The sequence below is a fragment of the Balaenoptera ricei genome, chromosome 1 (assembly GCF_028023285.1).
Source record: "Balaenoptera ricei isolate mBalRic1 chromosome 1, mBalRic1.hap2, whole genome shotgun sequence".
NCBI classification, from domain to species: domain Eukaryota; kingdom Metazoa; phylum Chordata; class Mammalia; order Artiodactyla; family Balaenopteridae; genus Balaenoptera; species Balaenoptera ricei.
Window position 1 is genome coordinate 19388005 of NC_082639.1, and position 18082 is coordinate 19406086.

Consider the following 18082-nt stretch of genomic DNA (forward strand, 5'->3'; position numbering starts at 1 on the left):
TTTCATTCATTTATATTATTTATTAAGCTCCCAAATGTAACTAATAGATAATTTATTAGTCTGTTGATGTTTATAATATTCTTAAGAGATCAGTGAATTTAGCAGTGATGAAATCTACCATTATAGCCTCCGAGGCATATTTCATAATGTCCCAATTCCCATTTTTAAATGGAGGCAAGGAATCTTTAGATTCTGATTAGTTCCCTTTTATTCAAGATTTATTCTCCCTCCCTACTTGCCTCCCTCTCTCCATCCCTCTCTCTCTTTCTCTCTCTCTCTCTCCCTCTGGAAAAGTGTGTGGAATCAGAGGATGGTTGTTTATCATTGTAGCAATGAAACTGCATTGGGTATTTAATCATGTTTACATACTTATTACCTCTCCCTGTTTTCCACTGGTGTGTTACCTGGCATTTAAAAATTGCTTGTGTAAGATTACTCTTTTATTAAAACTAGCAGTAGCTTTAAAAACTAGCAGTAGTTTTGTCCATGTAAGTGCTCATAATTCTTTTCTTCACTGTAAATTATATTGTTTTTCTACAACAGTAACTGTCTTGTTACATTTAATGCTTTTTGCCTTGCCCTTACTCATTCAAATTATACAAGTAGTAGAATAACGCATGCTTATTGAAGAAGTTAAAATAGTACAGAAATTAATAAAATTTCAGTGCCCCTTCTTAGTCACATCATATAAACTCTTCCCCAGCAGTTAGTATGTATCCTTCTTTTTTTCTATGCACACATTGTACTTAAATGTGTATTTATGTATATATACATTCTGCAGTTATCTTTATCATGTATTATATGGTAGAAATACTTCCATATCAAAATGTAGATCTACCTCATTTTTTAGAAATGCTGCTTAATATTCCATAATATGGATTTTTAGTTAACTATTTCCTTACCGATAGACATTTAGATTGCCTCAAGTTTTTTATTATGACAAACTGTGCTGCCAGTGAATGTCCTTGTGCTAGATTTCAAATAGGTCAAAAGGTTTTGTTCTCCAAAGTCTATAATAGTTTATATTCCCACTAATGTGAAAGTATTCATTTCCCCACACTTCTGACCCTGGTGTGTTTGTGTGTGTCTGTGTATGAGAGAGAGAGTATGTGTTAATATTTTGATTTTCACAATTAATTTAAAAACTGATTGTATGGCCTCTGTGGTACTTAGTAATTTTTTTGAGAACTTTTGAAATACCTCCTTAGAGATATGGCATTACTATAGTAGGGGTATTAGAGAATAATAGTGCTACTTTTTAATTACAAAAGACAAGGAGCTTAAAAAAAAAAAAAAGAGCTACATTTTTTTTTTTAATTAATTTTTTTTTTTTTTTGGCTGTGTTGGGTCTTCGTTTCTGTGCGAGGGCTTTCTCTAGTTGTGGCAAGTGAGGGCCACTCTTCATCGCGGTGCGCGGGCCTCTCACTATCGCGGCCTCTCGTTGCGGAGCACGGGCTCCAGACGTGCAGGCTCAGTAGTTGTGGCTCACGGGCCTAGTCAGGAGCTACTTTTTGATGGACTGCTACTGCCTTCTAGTGGTTAATCTTGACATTTTCTTTATCTTAACCAATTTCACATTCCTTTGTGATGGTTTGTCTTTAAAACTTTATTGTCTTTTTACCTCGTTTTTCTTTGTTTTGTTGTCCATTCATTAGTTTGATACATAAAAATTGTATCAAACTAATTCAGCATTCTTTGTTTTCATTAATATACCCTTTACTCTGACATTCTTAACTATGAAAAATCACTAACACTGGTCGAGTACAGCAGTTCAACTTCATTGCAGGTACTTTGCTACTTCCAAAATTATAGAGCAGTAATTGTAATGTTCTGCTAGCTTCTGAATTTTAGTCCATGCCTTACAGGTAGGATCATAAGCGTTGTATGTTATAAACCTTGGAAATTTAGGATATTTTATTTCTCTATTGGATACTTTTGAGAGTTAATTCAGGAAAAGGATTAATTTAGAGTAGATCAGAGATCATAAACTTGCTTGCACTTGTTATACCACTCAAGTGCCGTTTGAGACATTATTTCAGTGTTTGAATTCAGTATTATCTTCCTTATAGGTCATGATCCTGTTGATTGTAATCTGATCAAAGAACAAGTCCTTATATCTAATATGTATTTATTCTGTATTCACTGCTTTTGACAGGAAGCATATTGAATCTTTAAAAGTTTGTTCTTTTACAGTCCTGAGATTCTACTATCTCCTTTTTTTCTTTTTAAGTGCAACCATGAAAATTTTCCATCATGCCCTGGACTCCTTACTAACGTAGCTGTTTCTCACATTGCATTTTCTTGTTAATTTATAAACTTTACATTTCAGCTGACTGCGTGCATTATTAACAGCTTGTATGTAAGTAATAAAAGGTTATATTTATTGCCTTTGTATTTTTGATCTTTTATCTTTAAATGGCTTGATTCCCTGTCACTTCCCCAGTTGCAGTTAAGCTCCCCTAACTCCTCAACTTTATTTTACTGGGTTCTATTGGCCTGTTTCTTAACTATTTTCTCTAAGAAATAAACTAGCTTGATCCTGGCTATGGCTAGAGTGACTTTCTATTAATAAAACAGGTAGTTCTTTGATCTTAATCTTGTTGTCTATCACTTGACATAACACATTCCAATTTGTTTGATATTTACCTAGGTAAAAAATATTACCAGTTCTTTTTTACATTTTTTAAATGGCTACGTGCTCTATAGCAATATGTAGTACCTACCTTATTCTCAGCTTCCCACGAAGATATAAAAGTCAAGTATAAATATCTTCAATCATCTGACTTTAAAAGTGTCTATTCTACATTTTCACCTAATTGCCTTTTGAACTTCCTTCATACATTTATGAAACTCAAAACTCTTATACTTAACTATTGGCCTTTCTCAGTCTTGTCCAGACATAGACCAAATGTCCACCATATGCTGAGGTAAAGTGCCGTGAATTTAAGGGGATATGCCGAAGAAGAAGCATAAGACACAGACTTTACCTTCAAAGAACATATAGTACAGTTGGGGAGCAAGAATGATGCATTAATTTTAACAAGAATATGAAGAAAGAAGTTCATGATTTAGTAGACTATCATTTTAGTATAAACCAGCCCTGAGTTTAAAAATTTACCAGCTTTAAAAATCTAATAGTAATAGAAAGTACCCATATCAAGGACTGAATACAACTAATACATTTTATGAAACCATTTAAAAACTACAAGGTATTCAGTTATCAGATACTTTAAAATAACTTATATATATTCAAAAGTAAAAGAACAAGGTGAAAATTGCAGCAAAGAACTGGACATTGTAAAAAAGAATCAAATGGAAGTTCTAGAATTTAAAAATGTAATATCTGAAATTATGAACTCAATAGATGAATTTAACAGAGTAGACAATGATGAGAAAGTATTAGTGAACATGAAGATACGGCAGAAGGAAATAGCTAATGGAAGCACAGAGAGATAAAAAGACAAAACCAACAAAAAAACAAACCACAGAAAAGAGTGTAAGACATGTGGGGCACAATAAAAAAAGTTTGACATGTGTATAACTGGAATCCCAGAATAAGAGGAAAAAATGGAGTTGAAGCTATGGTTAGATAATTGCCAAGAATTTTCCAAACTGATGAGAGATAACAAGCCATGGAGTCAAGCATTACAAAACCCAAGCAGGACAAATAAAACTATACCTGTATACATCATAGTCAAATTGCTGAATACCAGAGATAGAATCTTAAAAGTGACAGAGAGAAAGCTCTTCAAGGTAAAAGCAATAAGACTGAGCACTGATTCTTAACAGAAACAGTGGAATCCAGAAGACAGTGTTATGAGATCTTCAAAGAGTTAAAAGAAAACGAATTAGAATTCTGTAAGCCGTGACATACCCTCCAAAAGTGAAAGTAAACACATCCAAATATTTTATTTTTGCCTCAGGATGTGACATTTATGTTTACAGCCCTGGATCCATATACTTGCTGACCAGTCAGCTTTTTCTTACTGCCTCTTCTGTGAGCCTCTAAAATTCACAGTTCAATTTATAATTTCAGGTAGTCATAACAAGTCAAATTCCAAGATGTCAGATCTCCTTTCTTTGATTTTGAGAAAAGGCAAAGTCTCTTTATTTCAGTATCTATAAGATAGGATAATATCTACCCATCCTATGTCCCATGGCTGCTCTGAGAATCAGTTCTCTTAACATATGTTCACCAAGTTTTTCAACTGAAAAATACTATAAGAATGTAATGATTAATATATTAGTTTTTTATTTATGAATTTTAAATGGTAAAAGCAAAGTAGACATTTTCAAATAAACAAAAACTGAACATTCATCTCAGCAGACTCACACTAAACAAAATACTAAAAGTAGTTTTTCGGGCAGAAGGAAAATGATTTCAGATGAACACCCAGAGATGCAGGAAGGAAGGGAAAGCAAAGAGTAGTATAAATATATTATAAAATATAAATGAATACTGTCTGTATAGAACAGTAGTGTCTTCTGGGATTTAAAATATATGTCAAGGGACTTCCCTGGTTGTGCAGTGGTTAAGAATCTACCTGCCAGTGCAGGGGGCATGGGTTCAATCCCTGGTCTGGGAAGATATCACATGCTGCAGAGCAACTAAGCCCATGCACCACAACTACTGAGCCTGCACTCTAGAGCCCACAAGCCACAAGTACTGAGCCCATGTAGGGCCCGCGTGCTGCAACTACTGAAGCCCGCGTGCCTAGAGAAAGTCCATGCACAGCAATGAAGACCCAACGCAGTCCAAAAAAAAAAAAGTCAAATTAATACACAAAATAATAGTAGTATGTGAGACAGGAGGGAAATTAAATACAGTTAGAGTGTTCTAAGGTCCTTGCGTTATCCTGGAAGTGGTAAAAGTTATAATTAAGCTTTAGTTAAGTCAAGGAAACAAAGTCTAGCAAAAGAATGTGTGATACTATGATCCAGCAATCCCACTACTGGGCATATACCCAGAGAAAACCACAATTCAAAAAGACACATGCACCCCAATGTTCATTGCAGCACTATTTACAATAGCCAGGTCATGGAAGCAACCTAAATGCCCATCGACAGACGAATGGATACAGAAGATGTGGTACATATATAAAATGGAATATTACTCAGCCATAAAAAGGAACGAAATTGGGTCATTTGAGACATGGATAGATCTAGAGACTGTCATACAGATTGAAGTAAGAAAGAGAAAAACAAATATATATTAACGCATATATGTGGAACCTAGAAAAATGGTACAGATGAACCGGTTTGCAGGGCAGAAATTGAGACACAGATGTAGAGAACAAACGTATGGACACCAAGGGGGGAAAGCCACGGGGGCTGGGGATGGTGGTGTGATGAATTGGGCGATTGGGATTGACATGTATGCACTGATGTGTATAAAATTGATGACTAATAAGAACCTGCTGTATAAAAAAAAAAAAAAAATTCAAAAATTATAAAAAAAAAGAATGCGTGATACACAGGTAGAGGGGGAAATGAATAATAATTAAAAAAAAACTTAATCCAAAAGAAGGCAAGAAAGAAGAAGAGAACACAGAGCAGGAGGGCAAATAGAAAACAAACGTATGATGGCAGTTCTAAACCAGTTTGTAGTCATTACGTTAAATGTAAATGATTCAAATACTCCAAGTAGAACACAGAGTTTGCTAACTGCATTAAAAATGTGTTGCTTATGTACAAGAAGGAATTCTCTCTTTCTCCCTCCCTCCCTCCTACATTTGAAATAGACACCAATAGATAAATAGACAGACCTATAGGCTGACTGACCCAGGAAAGTTGAATGTAAAATGGTGTAAATACTAACCAAAAGAAAGTTGGCAAAACTATGCTGACATTGCACACAGTAGACTTTGAGGAAAGAAGTATTGCAAGAGATAATGAAACATGTTTCAGACTGATTTAAAAAGATTAACCTACCAGGAAAATAAAATAATTCTAAATTTGTGTAACCAAATAACTACCCTCAAAATATATAAACCAGATTGACAGAGCTAAAAGAGAAATAAACTAATCCACAATCTCGGTGGGAGATTTTAGCTTACTCCCTTAGTAACTGTTAGAATCTGCCAAAAAGAAAAATTCAGTGAGAATACAGAAGAATTGAATAATACAATGAACAAATTTAATCTCATTGATATATAAATTTAATCTCACTGTGCCCCACAACTGCAGAATATACCCTTGTTTTTCAAATGCACATGGAACACAAAATTGACTGTAAAGCTGAGCCATAAAGCAAATCTGAAAAATTTTCTAAAAAATGGAAATTGAAATCGTATAGAATATTTTCCCTGACCACAAAGAAAAGCTAGATATCAGTAACAAAAGTACAGCTAGAAAATTTCTACATGTTTGAAAATTAAGCAGTGCATTTCTCAATAACCCATGGGTTGAAGAATAACATGATGAAAATATAGCATGTCTAAATTTATATGCTACCACCACTAAAGCTGTGCTCAGAGGAAAATTTATAGCTCTAAATGCATATATTAGAAAAAAGAAGGGACTTCCCTGGCGGTCCAGTGGTTAAGACTCTGTGCTCCCAATGCAGGGGGCCTGGGTTCAATTCCTGGTCAGGGAACTAGATCCCGCATGCCGCAGCTAAAGAATTCTGTGTGCCGCAACTAAAGATCCTGCATGCTGCAACTAAGACCTGGTGCAGCCAAATAATGAATGAATGACAAAAAAGAAGAGCTAAAAATTGGTAACCTTAAAGTATCCACCTCAGGAGTTTAGTTAGATCAGCAAATCAAGAAGGTAGAAGGAATGAGATACTAAAAGAGTAGAATTTTATGAAATAGAAAACAAATGTGACAGGATTTGGAAAGCTAAAAGTTAGTTCTTTGAAAAGTCTAATAAGAAAATTGATAAAATCCTTGACAAGAAAAATTAAGAAAAGTGAGAGAAGGCAGCAATAACCAATATTAGGAATAAAGGGATTACTACAGATCTTGCATTTAAATGATTTTTGGATATTATGACAATGTTTATAAATTTTTTAAAAAAATTATTTAATTTATTTTTATATTTGGCTGCGTTGGGTCTTTGTTGCTGCGCGTGGGCTTTCTTTAGTTGCAGTGAGCGGGGGTCAGTCTTCATTGGAGTGTGCGGACTTCTCATTGCGGTGGCTTCTCTTGTTGCAGAGCACGGGCTCTAGGCATGCGGGCTTCAGTAGTTGTGGCATGCGGGCTCAGTAGTTGCGGCTTGTGGGCTCTAGAACACAGGTTCAGTAGTTGTGGCGCACAGGCTTAGTTGCTCCGCAGCATGTGGGATCTTCCCGGACCAGGGATCGAACCCATGTCCCCTGCATTGGCAGGCGGATTCTTAACCCCTGTGCCACCAGGGAAGCCCTATGCTTATAAATTTGAAAACACTATTGCATAAATTTACAGAAAGTACAGTGTAAGAAAATTGTTGCGAGAACGGATTCAAGATGTGAATCATCTTATATCTATAATTAAAAACCATTTCACAAAGATGGCTTCACTGATGGACTCTTCTAAGCATTTGGGAAAGATGTAACATCAGTCTTGCATATACTCTTCCAGGAAACAGAAAAGAGGAAATACTTTCCAACTTGCTTTTTGAGGTCAAACCACACAAAAACATCAAAAGAAAGTAACTTTCAGGCCAGTCTCTCTCAAACATAGATGTAAAAGCCTAAAACAAAATATGCCAATCCAGCAATATGAAAAAAGATAATGCACATAACCAAGTTGAGTTTAATTCAGGAATGGAAGATTGTTTGGACATTCAAAAATCTATTTGAATTATTACAATAATAGAATAAAAGAAAAGTTATGTGATCATTTCAATTGATGCAGAAAAAGTACTTGATAAAATTTAATACTTATGATTAAGATGTTTATTTTTTAAAAATTTGCAAAAAAGATATAGCAAGGAATTTCCTTAATCTGACAGAAAATCTGCAGAAAAGTTACAGCAAGCATCATAATAGGGGAGTAGTGAAAGATTTCCTCTTGAAATTGAGAATTGAAGAAGGATGCTTACTGTCACCACTTCTATTTAGCATTGTACTGGAGGTCTTGGCCAGTATAATAGGCAAGAAAAAGTAATGAAAGGTATGAGACTTATAAAAGAAGGGATAAATTTGTCATATTCTTAATATAATTGTACATGTAGAAAATCTAAAATAATCTACTGATAAACCATAAGAATAAAAAAAAGTGAATTAGCAGGGTGGTTGCATATGAGGCTATTATAAAAATCAATTGTATTTGTGCATGTTAGCAAGAAACAATAGAAAATGTGATAAAAATATTTATACAATAAAAAATGTCAAATATTTAGGAATAAATTTAACAAAAATGGGCAAGGCCTCTACATAGAAAACAAAAGAAATTGAAATTTCTTTCAATTTCATAAAATAAAAAAATTTTAAAAGAAATGATATTCATAGATTGGGAGACTCAAAATTATAAAGATGCCAGTTTGCAAGTTGGGGTTGTGTTGAATCTATAGATTATTCAAAAGTCCAACAACACGTGTGTGTGTGTGTGTGTGTGTGTGTAAATTAACATGCTAATTGTACAGTTTATTAGGGAAGTGTAAGGAGCCAAGAATAGCCAAGATGATCTTGAAGAAAGATGTGTTTGAAAACTTCCACTACCTGATATCAAGACTTGTTATAAAGGTACAATAGTTAAAACAGTGTAGTATTAACAGAAGGGTAGGCAAATAGAACAGTGGAACAGAATATAGAGTCAAGAAAATATCCCTATCTCACACCATACACAATCAATTCTAAGTGGATTGTAGATATAAATATGAATGGTAAATAATATATCTTCTAGAAGATAATGGAGAATAGCTTCATAATTTGGGAGCAGGTAAGGTTTCTTAAGCTGAACACAAAGTACTGATCATAAAAGAAAAAAATAAATTGGACTACATTAGGTTTAGTAACTTAAGTTCATCAAAAGTCACCATTAAGCAAGTGAAAAGGGAGAAGGTATGCATAATACATATAACCACAAAGGATTTGCATCTGCATATATAAAGACTGCAAGTCAGTACAACAGACAGTCCAAGAGAAAAATGAGCAAACAGCACTTTACAAAAAGAGGATATCCAAAGAGTCCATAAATATGAAAACACATGAAACCGAATTCGTCATACCCAAGAATGGTTAAAATTAAAGAGACCAACAATACCAAATGTTGTTGAAGACGTGAAGTAACTGGAACATCCATACACTGCTGCTTGCTGTGCCGAACTTGGAAAACTGATCACAGTTTCTACTAAACCTGAACACACACATACCCTATAACCTACATCTCCATTTTAAAAAATTGAAAAAAAAATTTTTATTGAGGTATCATTGACATATATTATATTAGTTTCAGATGTACTACATGGTTTGATATTTGTATACTATGTGAAATGATGACCACAATAAATCTAGTTAGCATCAGTCACCACATGTAGATACAAATTCTTTTCCTTGTGATGAGATTTACAACTCTTAGCAACTTTCAAATATGCAGTACAGTATTATTAACTGTAGTCGCCATGCTATACATTACATCATTTTCACTCCATCCATTTTGCCCACCCCCTGCCTGTGGCAACCACAAATCTGTTCTCTATATCTATGAGCTTGTTTGTTTGTCTGTCTTTTAAGAGTCTACATATAAGTGAGATCATATGGTATTTGTCTTTCTCTGTTTGACTTACTTTACTTAGCATAATGCCCTCAAGTTTCATCTGTGTTGTTGCATATGGTAAGATTTCATTCTTTTTTGTAGCTTAATAATATTCCATTGTATGCATGTGATGTATGTGTGTGTGTGTGTGTGTGTGTGTGTGTATATACACCACATTTTCTTTATCCATTCATTTGTCAGTGGGCACTTAGGTTGTTTCCATATTGGATAAATACCCAGAATTGATATTGCTGGATTACATGGTAGTTCTGTTTTTAATTTTTTGAGGAACCTCCATACTGTTCTCCACAGTGGCTGCACCAATTTACACTCCCATCAACAGTGCCTGAGGGTTCCCTTTTCTCCACATCCTCGCCGACACTTGTTATTTCTTGTCTTTTTGATTATGACCATTCTAACAGGTATGAGATATCTCATCCACAATTCCATTTTTGATCGGAATATGAATAGATGCACACCAAGAGATTTGCACAAGAATGTTTGTTACACCGTTAGTCATAATCCCCAACTGTAAACAACACAAATGTCATTAACAGTAGAATGGATATATATTTATTCTATAATCATATAATGAAATGCCGAATAATGACAAAAATGTATTATCTGCCTCACACAACACCATCAGTGATGTTCCTTAGGGTTCTGTCCTAGGCCCTCTGCTTCTCCTTCATTTCCATGGCTTCAGCGTTCATTTGTGCTTTCAGGACTTACAAATATATTGCCCCAGCCTAGTCTGTTCCAGACTAGAACTCAACTGTCTGTGGACATCGCTGCTCAGATGTCTTACAGACATCTCAAAGTCAGCATATACTGAACTCATCTCCACATTTCCTGAATCTGCTTCTCCTCTAGGAAGGTACATGTCTCAGCAATGGTACCAGCATTCACCCTGGGAATCTTTTGTTGATCAGCTTCTCTATACTACTTTCATTCCCCAAAATATAAACTGGGTGTAGGAACCTTTTATGTTTTATTCAGTAGTGAATTTAACGATGCTTGGAACAAAACTTGGCGTGTAGTAGGGCCTCCATTTGTATTTTGTTGAATACTTCTATCCTCCTTTTTCCATATTCAGTTTGGTTTCCAAGCTCGGTAGGTTTTTATCTCCTAAGTACTTCTAAAGTCCTTGTAATGCCTACAGCTCCTACCTAGCTAAGACTACCATCTATTGTCTGGACTACTTTGAAGGGATCAAGGGATGAGTCAGTGGGAACAGTTTGGAAGAAGAGGTATAGGGTTAGGACATTTATGTTGCTGGTGAAATATCTAATATACAGCATGTAAAACTTTGCCTTTTTCTGTGATGGATCCAACTTTATTCAAACATAACTAATATGGAGTGTCACCTCATGATTTTAACTTTCTTTTATGGCCAAGTACTGTACTCATCAGTGTGAACTCATCTATTCTGGGAGTGGGAGGTGAAGGTGAGTTGAGAGGATAAAAGACAAAAAGGGATAAGCGAGGATCTGTCTTTTGTTATTTCATATTCCTTTCTAATGATGTTCCCATCCCCTCTTTGCTAAGGGTCACTAACCTTGACTTTCTAGATATACAGGGTGGCTGCATCCCGCTTCTCTCTGAATTATAACATATAGTATCTTCATCTATTTTGCTAATGAGGCCTCCAATTCAGATTGTAAATTGAACTTTCTAATCTGACCTCTTTTTCATGTTATTATAAGATAGTGCTATTTTTGGCTTCTTATGTATATTAAGGCAGTGCAAAAACTTCAGGCTTCTCTGCTTGGAGTGCTTGGATTGGAGTTTCTTAACACAGTTCATGGATATAAATCCAAATATTTTTACGGGAACGGGACTTAAAATTGAGGGCAAGAATCTGTCTTGGCAAGATTTTCTTTCCTAGATTTGAAATAATAGGTTTGCATTTTCTCACCCATTTTTTTCCCCAGTTTAAATATCAACTGTGTTGGGCCATGATGTGTTTGTATATGGGGCATTTAGTTATTAACAAATTTTTATAGATACCACTATCTGAAGTTATCATGCTTGTTTTTATATTTATCTATAATTTTATCTATAAATTTGTTTTTCTTATCTCTCTCCCCCAAGTAAATAAGCTCCATGAGAGCAGGAACCTTGTCTGTTTTGTTCTCCAGTGTCAGAGAAACATTTGACAAATAGTTATTGACTGAAGGAGTAATGCTTCTACTTGGGGCTTGGGTGGTTTTCCTTAGAGTATTTCCATCTTTCTTTCAGCCTTGGAGAGGGGTCTCTTGAAAACACTGCAGAAACTGGATGAATATCTGAATTCTCCCCTCCCTGATGAAATTGATGAGAATAGTATGGAGGACATTAAGTTTTCCACACGTAAATTTCTGGATGGCAATGAAATGACACTAGCTGATTGCAACCTGCTGCCCAAACTGCACATTGTCAAGGTAGGCCTGCAGGATGTGGGGCACTATTACACCTAGTATCTGTTTACTAAGACAGCACTTCCTCTGTGTAAAACTTTGCTGATCTTCTGACACACACTATTTAGCACCCCCCAAATAGTGTAACTTAATGTTGTTCAGGCAATAGTTGAAACACCCTAGGGTTGATTAAATGGAAAATTATGTCTTAAAATCAAGGCATATGAGAAATAGGATTTTTTTTTTCTGTGACTGCATAAAAATTCAAAGATGTAACAGATAACTTTGAAGTGGTGGCTACACTGACTTATAGCATCAAACTTTGTTCTCTGATCACCTGGCTTTTTCTTTTCAAGGCAGAAAATATTTATTGAGCATTTATTGTGTGAAACACTATGCTATATAGGATGGTTGTGCAGTAAAGATCAAGATGAAGAAAAACAGAGATCTAAACTAGTGTGTGTGTGTTTAAAGTATTTATCCAGTGATTATACTTGGCTGTTTCTCTGGATGGCCAAGGCAGGCATTTGCAATGACCATCACACTTCTGGATCTCTGGTGTAGTGTACAGTCCTTATCATTATTTAAAAGTCTAGTTAGAATGAAGGTGACAGACTTTAGGTAGAAGCAGTTTTCAGAGATTCACAGAATTTGCCCTGAAATCAGATATATGTCTGGTTTATAAGACATGGCATAGAAATGTTAACTTTTGATCTCTTTGTATTTCAGGTGGTGGCCAAAAAATATCGCAACTTTGATATTCCAAAAGGAATGACCGGCATCTGGAGATACTTAACTAACGCATATAGTAGGGATGAGTTCACCAATACCTGCCCCAGTGATAAGGAGGTTGAAATAGCATATAGTGATGTAGCCAAAAGACTTACCAAATAAAGTAGCACTTACGAGAGAGATGTCTTCACATCTTCCCCTGACTAAGAACATGCTTTTCCTAACAGACTGCTCCTCTTCCTATAAAGTAGAAACTTTATTTTGCACAAACATGCAGTTATTCCAGATTAGGATAAAGGATAGACAAGGTATAGTAGCTATCTTTAAATATATACTCCTAAGCAGTATTATTTTAAAATTCTTTTACCCTGCCTACCTCCCCTACCCTGTATCCTCCTCTCTAATTTGGAGACACTCCATAAAAACTTTTCACTTTAAAGGCAGTTTGCCATCTCTCTAGAGCCCTCACCACTGTCTCCATTCACTGTGTATAGATGGCAGAACTTTTGAGGTGCACTGTTTAACTGTTAAAATAGTAATCACAACCTCATCAGGCCCAAACTGGTGCATAATGCACGGTACAAGGAATATTTATGTATTTTTGGAATTTTATAATATTTAGTAAGAGTATATGAAAGGATTGCTACTGTATCAAAATATTCTGTTTCAATTTAGTCTATCCTGGATATGTACTAAAGGATGTTACCACCAGAGGAGAGAGCCTTCTACAGAAAGTCACTACAGATTTTGCTATTTTACTTTGTATGTGGATTTTTACTTTTTCCTAAACGCATTTATCCTTCATATCAATTATAATATCTGACACTATGTAGAAGCTAAAAGTCTAGAGGGAGGAACAATACTTGCAAGATCTTCTTCAAGCCTTTTATGCATATGAGAGAAACCAATGGGCACCTGATACTCTCTGTCTAAATATGTTACTGGTTATATATATTTTGCCCAGTGCCATTCATTTGGAACATTATTACTTTCTTCCTTTATTTTAAAAATGCTCCTTTTTTAGGTAAGCATCGGCCTTGCTGTTTGTAGATCGTTTGAGCAACACTACGTAAACTGATATTTAGTTGATTTAGCTCTAGCAGTACAATGATTAGTAATGTAAAAATTAACCTAAGGAATGTAGTGTGGGTTTGTCAAAATATCAAGTAGAATTTTGTTTCTAAAGCACATTTAATGTGGATAATCTAAAGAATGCATTATCCATCCTATATTAAAAACAAGGTAGAACACATAGATTACCCATTTACTGTTAGACTTTGGGTAGAGGATGGTTCACTTCTTTTGGACTAAATTATAGTTGTCATGGTGACTACATATTGACTGCAGTTTTGCCTAATCTCAATCATTGCACTTCCTTCAATTAAATTTTCCTACAGCCACATTGAGGAATAGCAGTCTTCATGTTTGTTTGTTTCTTAAATTGAAGTCCTAAACCAGGAATTATTTGTGTTGTAACAAGGGAGGATGAACTTGGTGAAAATAAAACAAAAGTTTGCTATGTATTTATTCATTAAAAAAAAAAAAAGACTTTCTATGTAATACTCCAAAGACTGTGATTGTGACTATAATAATGTTTTGGTAATTTTTATACCTAACTTGTTTAAGAAATGCTATTTCTCATAGGCTGCTTTTGGAAATTTTAAGTATATTGCTTTAAAATGGCAGTGTTTTTTTCCTATGATATGCTAACATTTAGTAAGCACTGGCTTTATGGAAGCAGCTTGATTTTTTAATAAGCATTCTGCATTTTTTAAACTTATCAGTGATTAGCTTGGTATAGAAAGATAAGAAAAACTCCATATTGTATCCATTTGGCTCAGGGAGATTTCTTTGCTTTACCTTTCTTAGAACTCCTTATTGCTGATCAAAAGTTTGGGTACCCACCTTTTTGTAATAAAATGTTGGATGATGATTTATCTTGTTCCAGGAAGAAGCATTATCAGGTTATATATTGAGAAATTCTATAGCAGTAGCTTCCGTGGGTGAATATGTCACCTCTGCACCAATACACAGACAGCCATCTTCACTTTTCACTTACTTTTACAATAGTGGTAACTTGGCATCAGGTGATATTGAATCTTGCCTCATAGCTTAAAGCATGGAAAAGATTCAAGAGAAGTGGGGGTGTCTATTTCAAGTGAACAGTGGACTAAGTGGTGCAGAGTAGAAGGCTAATGAGCAAAGAGCTACAGTCCTCCAAACGGATGAAAAAACACATTCTGAAACTCAGTTGTGAAGTGTTTTCCACTTTGGATATTTATTCTCTTCTTCTTCTTCTTCTCCTTTTAAAAAATTTATCCCATGATTGTACTTGGCTGTCTCTCTGGATGTCCAAGGAAGGCAGGGTCTGTCTGTTATAATTTTGATGAAGGCAGAATTATTTTTCTGTTGAAAGACAGATCTTATTACTTTATCAGGGAAGTTAGATGAGGTTGAGATTGGCAGATGGACAAAAGCTAGTAAGAAAGATGATCCTAGAATATGCTTTTTACCCCATCTTACATTTGTGGAAAGATCATAGCTTCATGTCTTGGGAGATTTGGGACATGAAAGTTTTCATGGCAGTTCATGTAGTATATGGGTTGACACAGTAGAAATCATCTGTTATTATTTCTACCACTACTGAATCATTTCCCCCTTCATTTAAACCCCTTTTGTTCCATTTAAACAAGGAGATTAGAGTCTGAATGGAAGAGCTTACTAATTTCCAAGGGATTCTGAGAAATTTTTGTGTTCAACATTTGGAAAGCTGTCTACTATTTCAGCTGATGTAACTTCCCTTTTTAAAAAATGTAGGTGCAGATTTTCTATACAGTTCTGTTATTTTCTTTTACTAGGATTGTTGACTTTAGTGATAAAATTCATGTAAGATTTTATTTCTTGGTAACTTTGGTTTATACAAGTACCTTTATTATTATTATTTTTAATACAACTATCTTTAAACCCTTGAGCAATCTGTATACAATGAAGAGGTTTCTGACATTTATTCTTACACTCAGTTGATTGACTTTAGAATTTAGGCATATTTACTTCTGTTGTTTTGAATCTCTTCAGAGTTGCATGTAGATAGCTTTTATTTCTGTGCATTTAAAATATCCATTTAGAAAATATCTACATGGTAAAAACGAGAAGAAATAGAAATGTATTTTTTCATGAACATTTTGATACACAATTTCATCAAGTTTATTGATTAACCAATTTCGTACACTGGTTATAATCAGTATTTGATTCAAAGAGAGGGAAGCATTCATTATTGTTATACTATATGGTCTTTTTTATTCCATCCTTTACAAATTACTAAGGCTGAGGCTGTCAAAATTATATTTTTATCATGGAAAAAAAATTCAACTCACCCAAATCATAATGTTGAATGGAATTGGAGTATTTTCTTTAAATTAGTTGAAAAGGAAAATGAAAGCTTATTATAGAATGCTTATATTTTCTTTTCTCTCTCTGGAACCAGTATATTGCTGGCAGCTATTGTATTAAAAAATAAAGTATATTTTCACTATCATAAAAGGTTCTTTTTTACCCCCTCATGAAAATAAATAACAATTTGGGGAAAAAGTGTTTTACTTGAGACTACTTTTTTTCATGACTGGCGATTCAGCACATTTAGTAGATTAAAGGAGAAAACCCATATGATCATCTCAATAGGTGCATAAAATAATTTATAAAAACTCTCATGCTATCCATTCTTAGTGAAATAGGACCAGAGATTAACTTTTTTTAACCCAGTAAAGACATCTGCCAAGAACCTACAGCAAATTTCATATATAAATATGAAACAGAAACCCTCTCATTAAAGTCAGAAATAAAACAGAATTGCCTTCTATCACAGCTATTATTCAGCTATTTTCCATAGCTGCTTTATTAGAGGAATCCTACACCAATGCAGTAAAATCAGTAAAAAGAATAAGGAATGGAAAAGAATAGACCAAATGACTTCTTTGCAAATGATGCATATAAAAAAGAAATTCAAAATAACCTACTATTAGAAATAATAAAATTCAGGGACTTCCCTAGTTACACAGTGGTTAAGAATCCGCCTGCCAATGCAGGGGACATGGGTTTGATCCCTGATCTGGGAAGATCCCACATGCCGCAGAGCAGCTAAGCCTGTGCGCCACGACTACTGAGCCTGTGCTCTAGAGCCCACAAGCCACAACTACTGAAGCCCGTGTGCTCTAGGGCCTGTTTGCTGCAACTAATGAAGCCTGTGTGGCTAGAGCCCGTGCTCTGCAACGAGAGAAGCCACTGCAGTGAGAAGCCCGTGCACCACAACGAAGAGTAGCCCTTGCTTTCCACAACTAGAGAAAGCCTGCACGCAGCAACGAAGACCCAGGGCAGCCAAAATAATAATAATAATAATAAAATTCAGATGCTTACTAGATACAAGATTGAGGAACAAAAATCAATATAATTACTATATACTAATATTAACTACATTAAAAATTAGTAACATTGGTTTCTTCTGGAAGAAAACTGGGTGACTGAGAAAAATGGATGGGAAATTGTCAGTGTATACTTTTGAGCTTTTAGAAATTTGTACCATAAATATATTACCTATTCTAAAAAATTAGAAGTGCTTTAAAAGATAATCTCTAAATATTTAGGATCAAATCTAATAAAGAATGCGCAATTCCTTTATGGAGAAAAGTACAAAATATTATCAAAGGACCTAGTAGAAACCTGCTCAGTGGATAGGTGTACCATGTTCATGGATGGAGAATGTAAAAGTATAAGAATTTCAATTCTGTCTTAAGTAATTTATAAATGCAGTATATTTTCCCAACAAAATCCCAAGAGGATTTTTTGGGAACACAGATAAATGGATTTAAAACATTCATATGGAAGAAGTGTGGCCCCCAAATAGCCAACATATATCTGGAAGGGGGAGGGAAAGAAAGGAAACTTGCCTGACAAGATATAAAGTCTTAAAAGCTTACAGTGATTGCTGGGTAGGATATAGTAAGTCACACAAACACAACACCTCTGCTGCAACTACCAGAAAAAACTGGTTTAAAACACCAAAATACTATTTTTAAACATCAGAAAACTGGAAGCAATAAGGACTAAATGAATTGGATTTCAGAGGAGGAAGCCTTTCTGAGGTGAACTGATGGTCTGGCCATTTTTTCCTTTGGGGGCATTTCCTGATTCTGGGCCTGGAAGTGAGGATTGGGTTTGGCCCATGGAGAGGGCTCTATTGGGTAAAAGAAAATCATAAGGCTCTTGGTGATAGGGCTT

The 18082-nt window shown here is 34.9% G+C and overlaps 1 protein-coding gene across 1 annotated transcript in view; it reads left to right on the plus strand.

Moving 5' to 3' along the window:
* Nucleotides 1-16399, plus strand: part of CLIC4 (chloride intracellular channel 4) — a 77270-nt gene extending 60871 nt beyond the window's left edge. The window contains exons 5-6 of the mRNA XM_059915973.1: nt 11922-12103; nt 12809-16399. Coding sequence (XP_059771956.1) covers nt 11922-12103; nt 12809-12973 — 347 coding nt within the window. The 3' untranslated portion in view covers nt 12974-16399. The remainder of the gene's footprint in view (nt 1-11921; nt 12104-12808) is intronic.
* The last annotated feature ends 1683 nt before the right edge of the window (nt 16400-18082 follow it).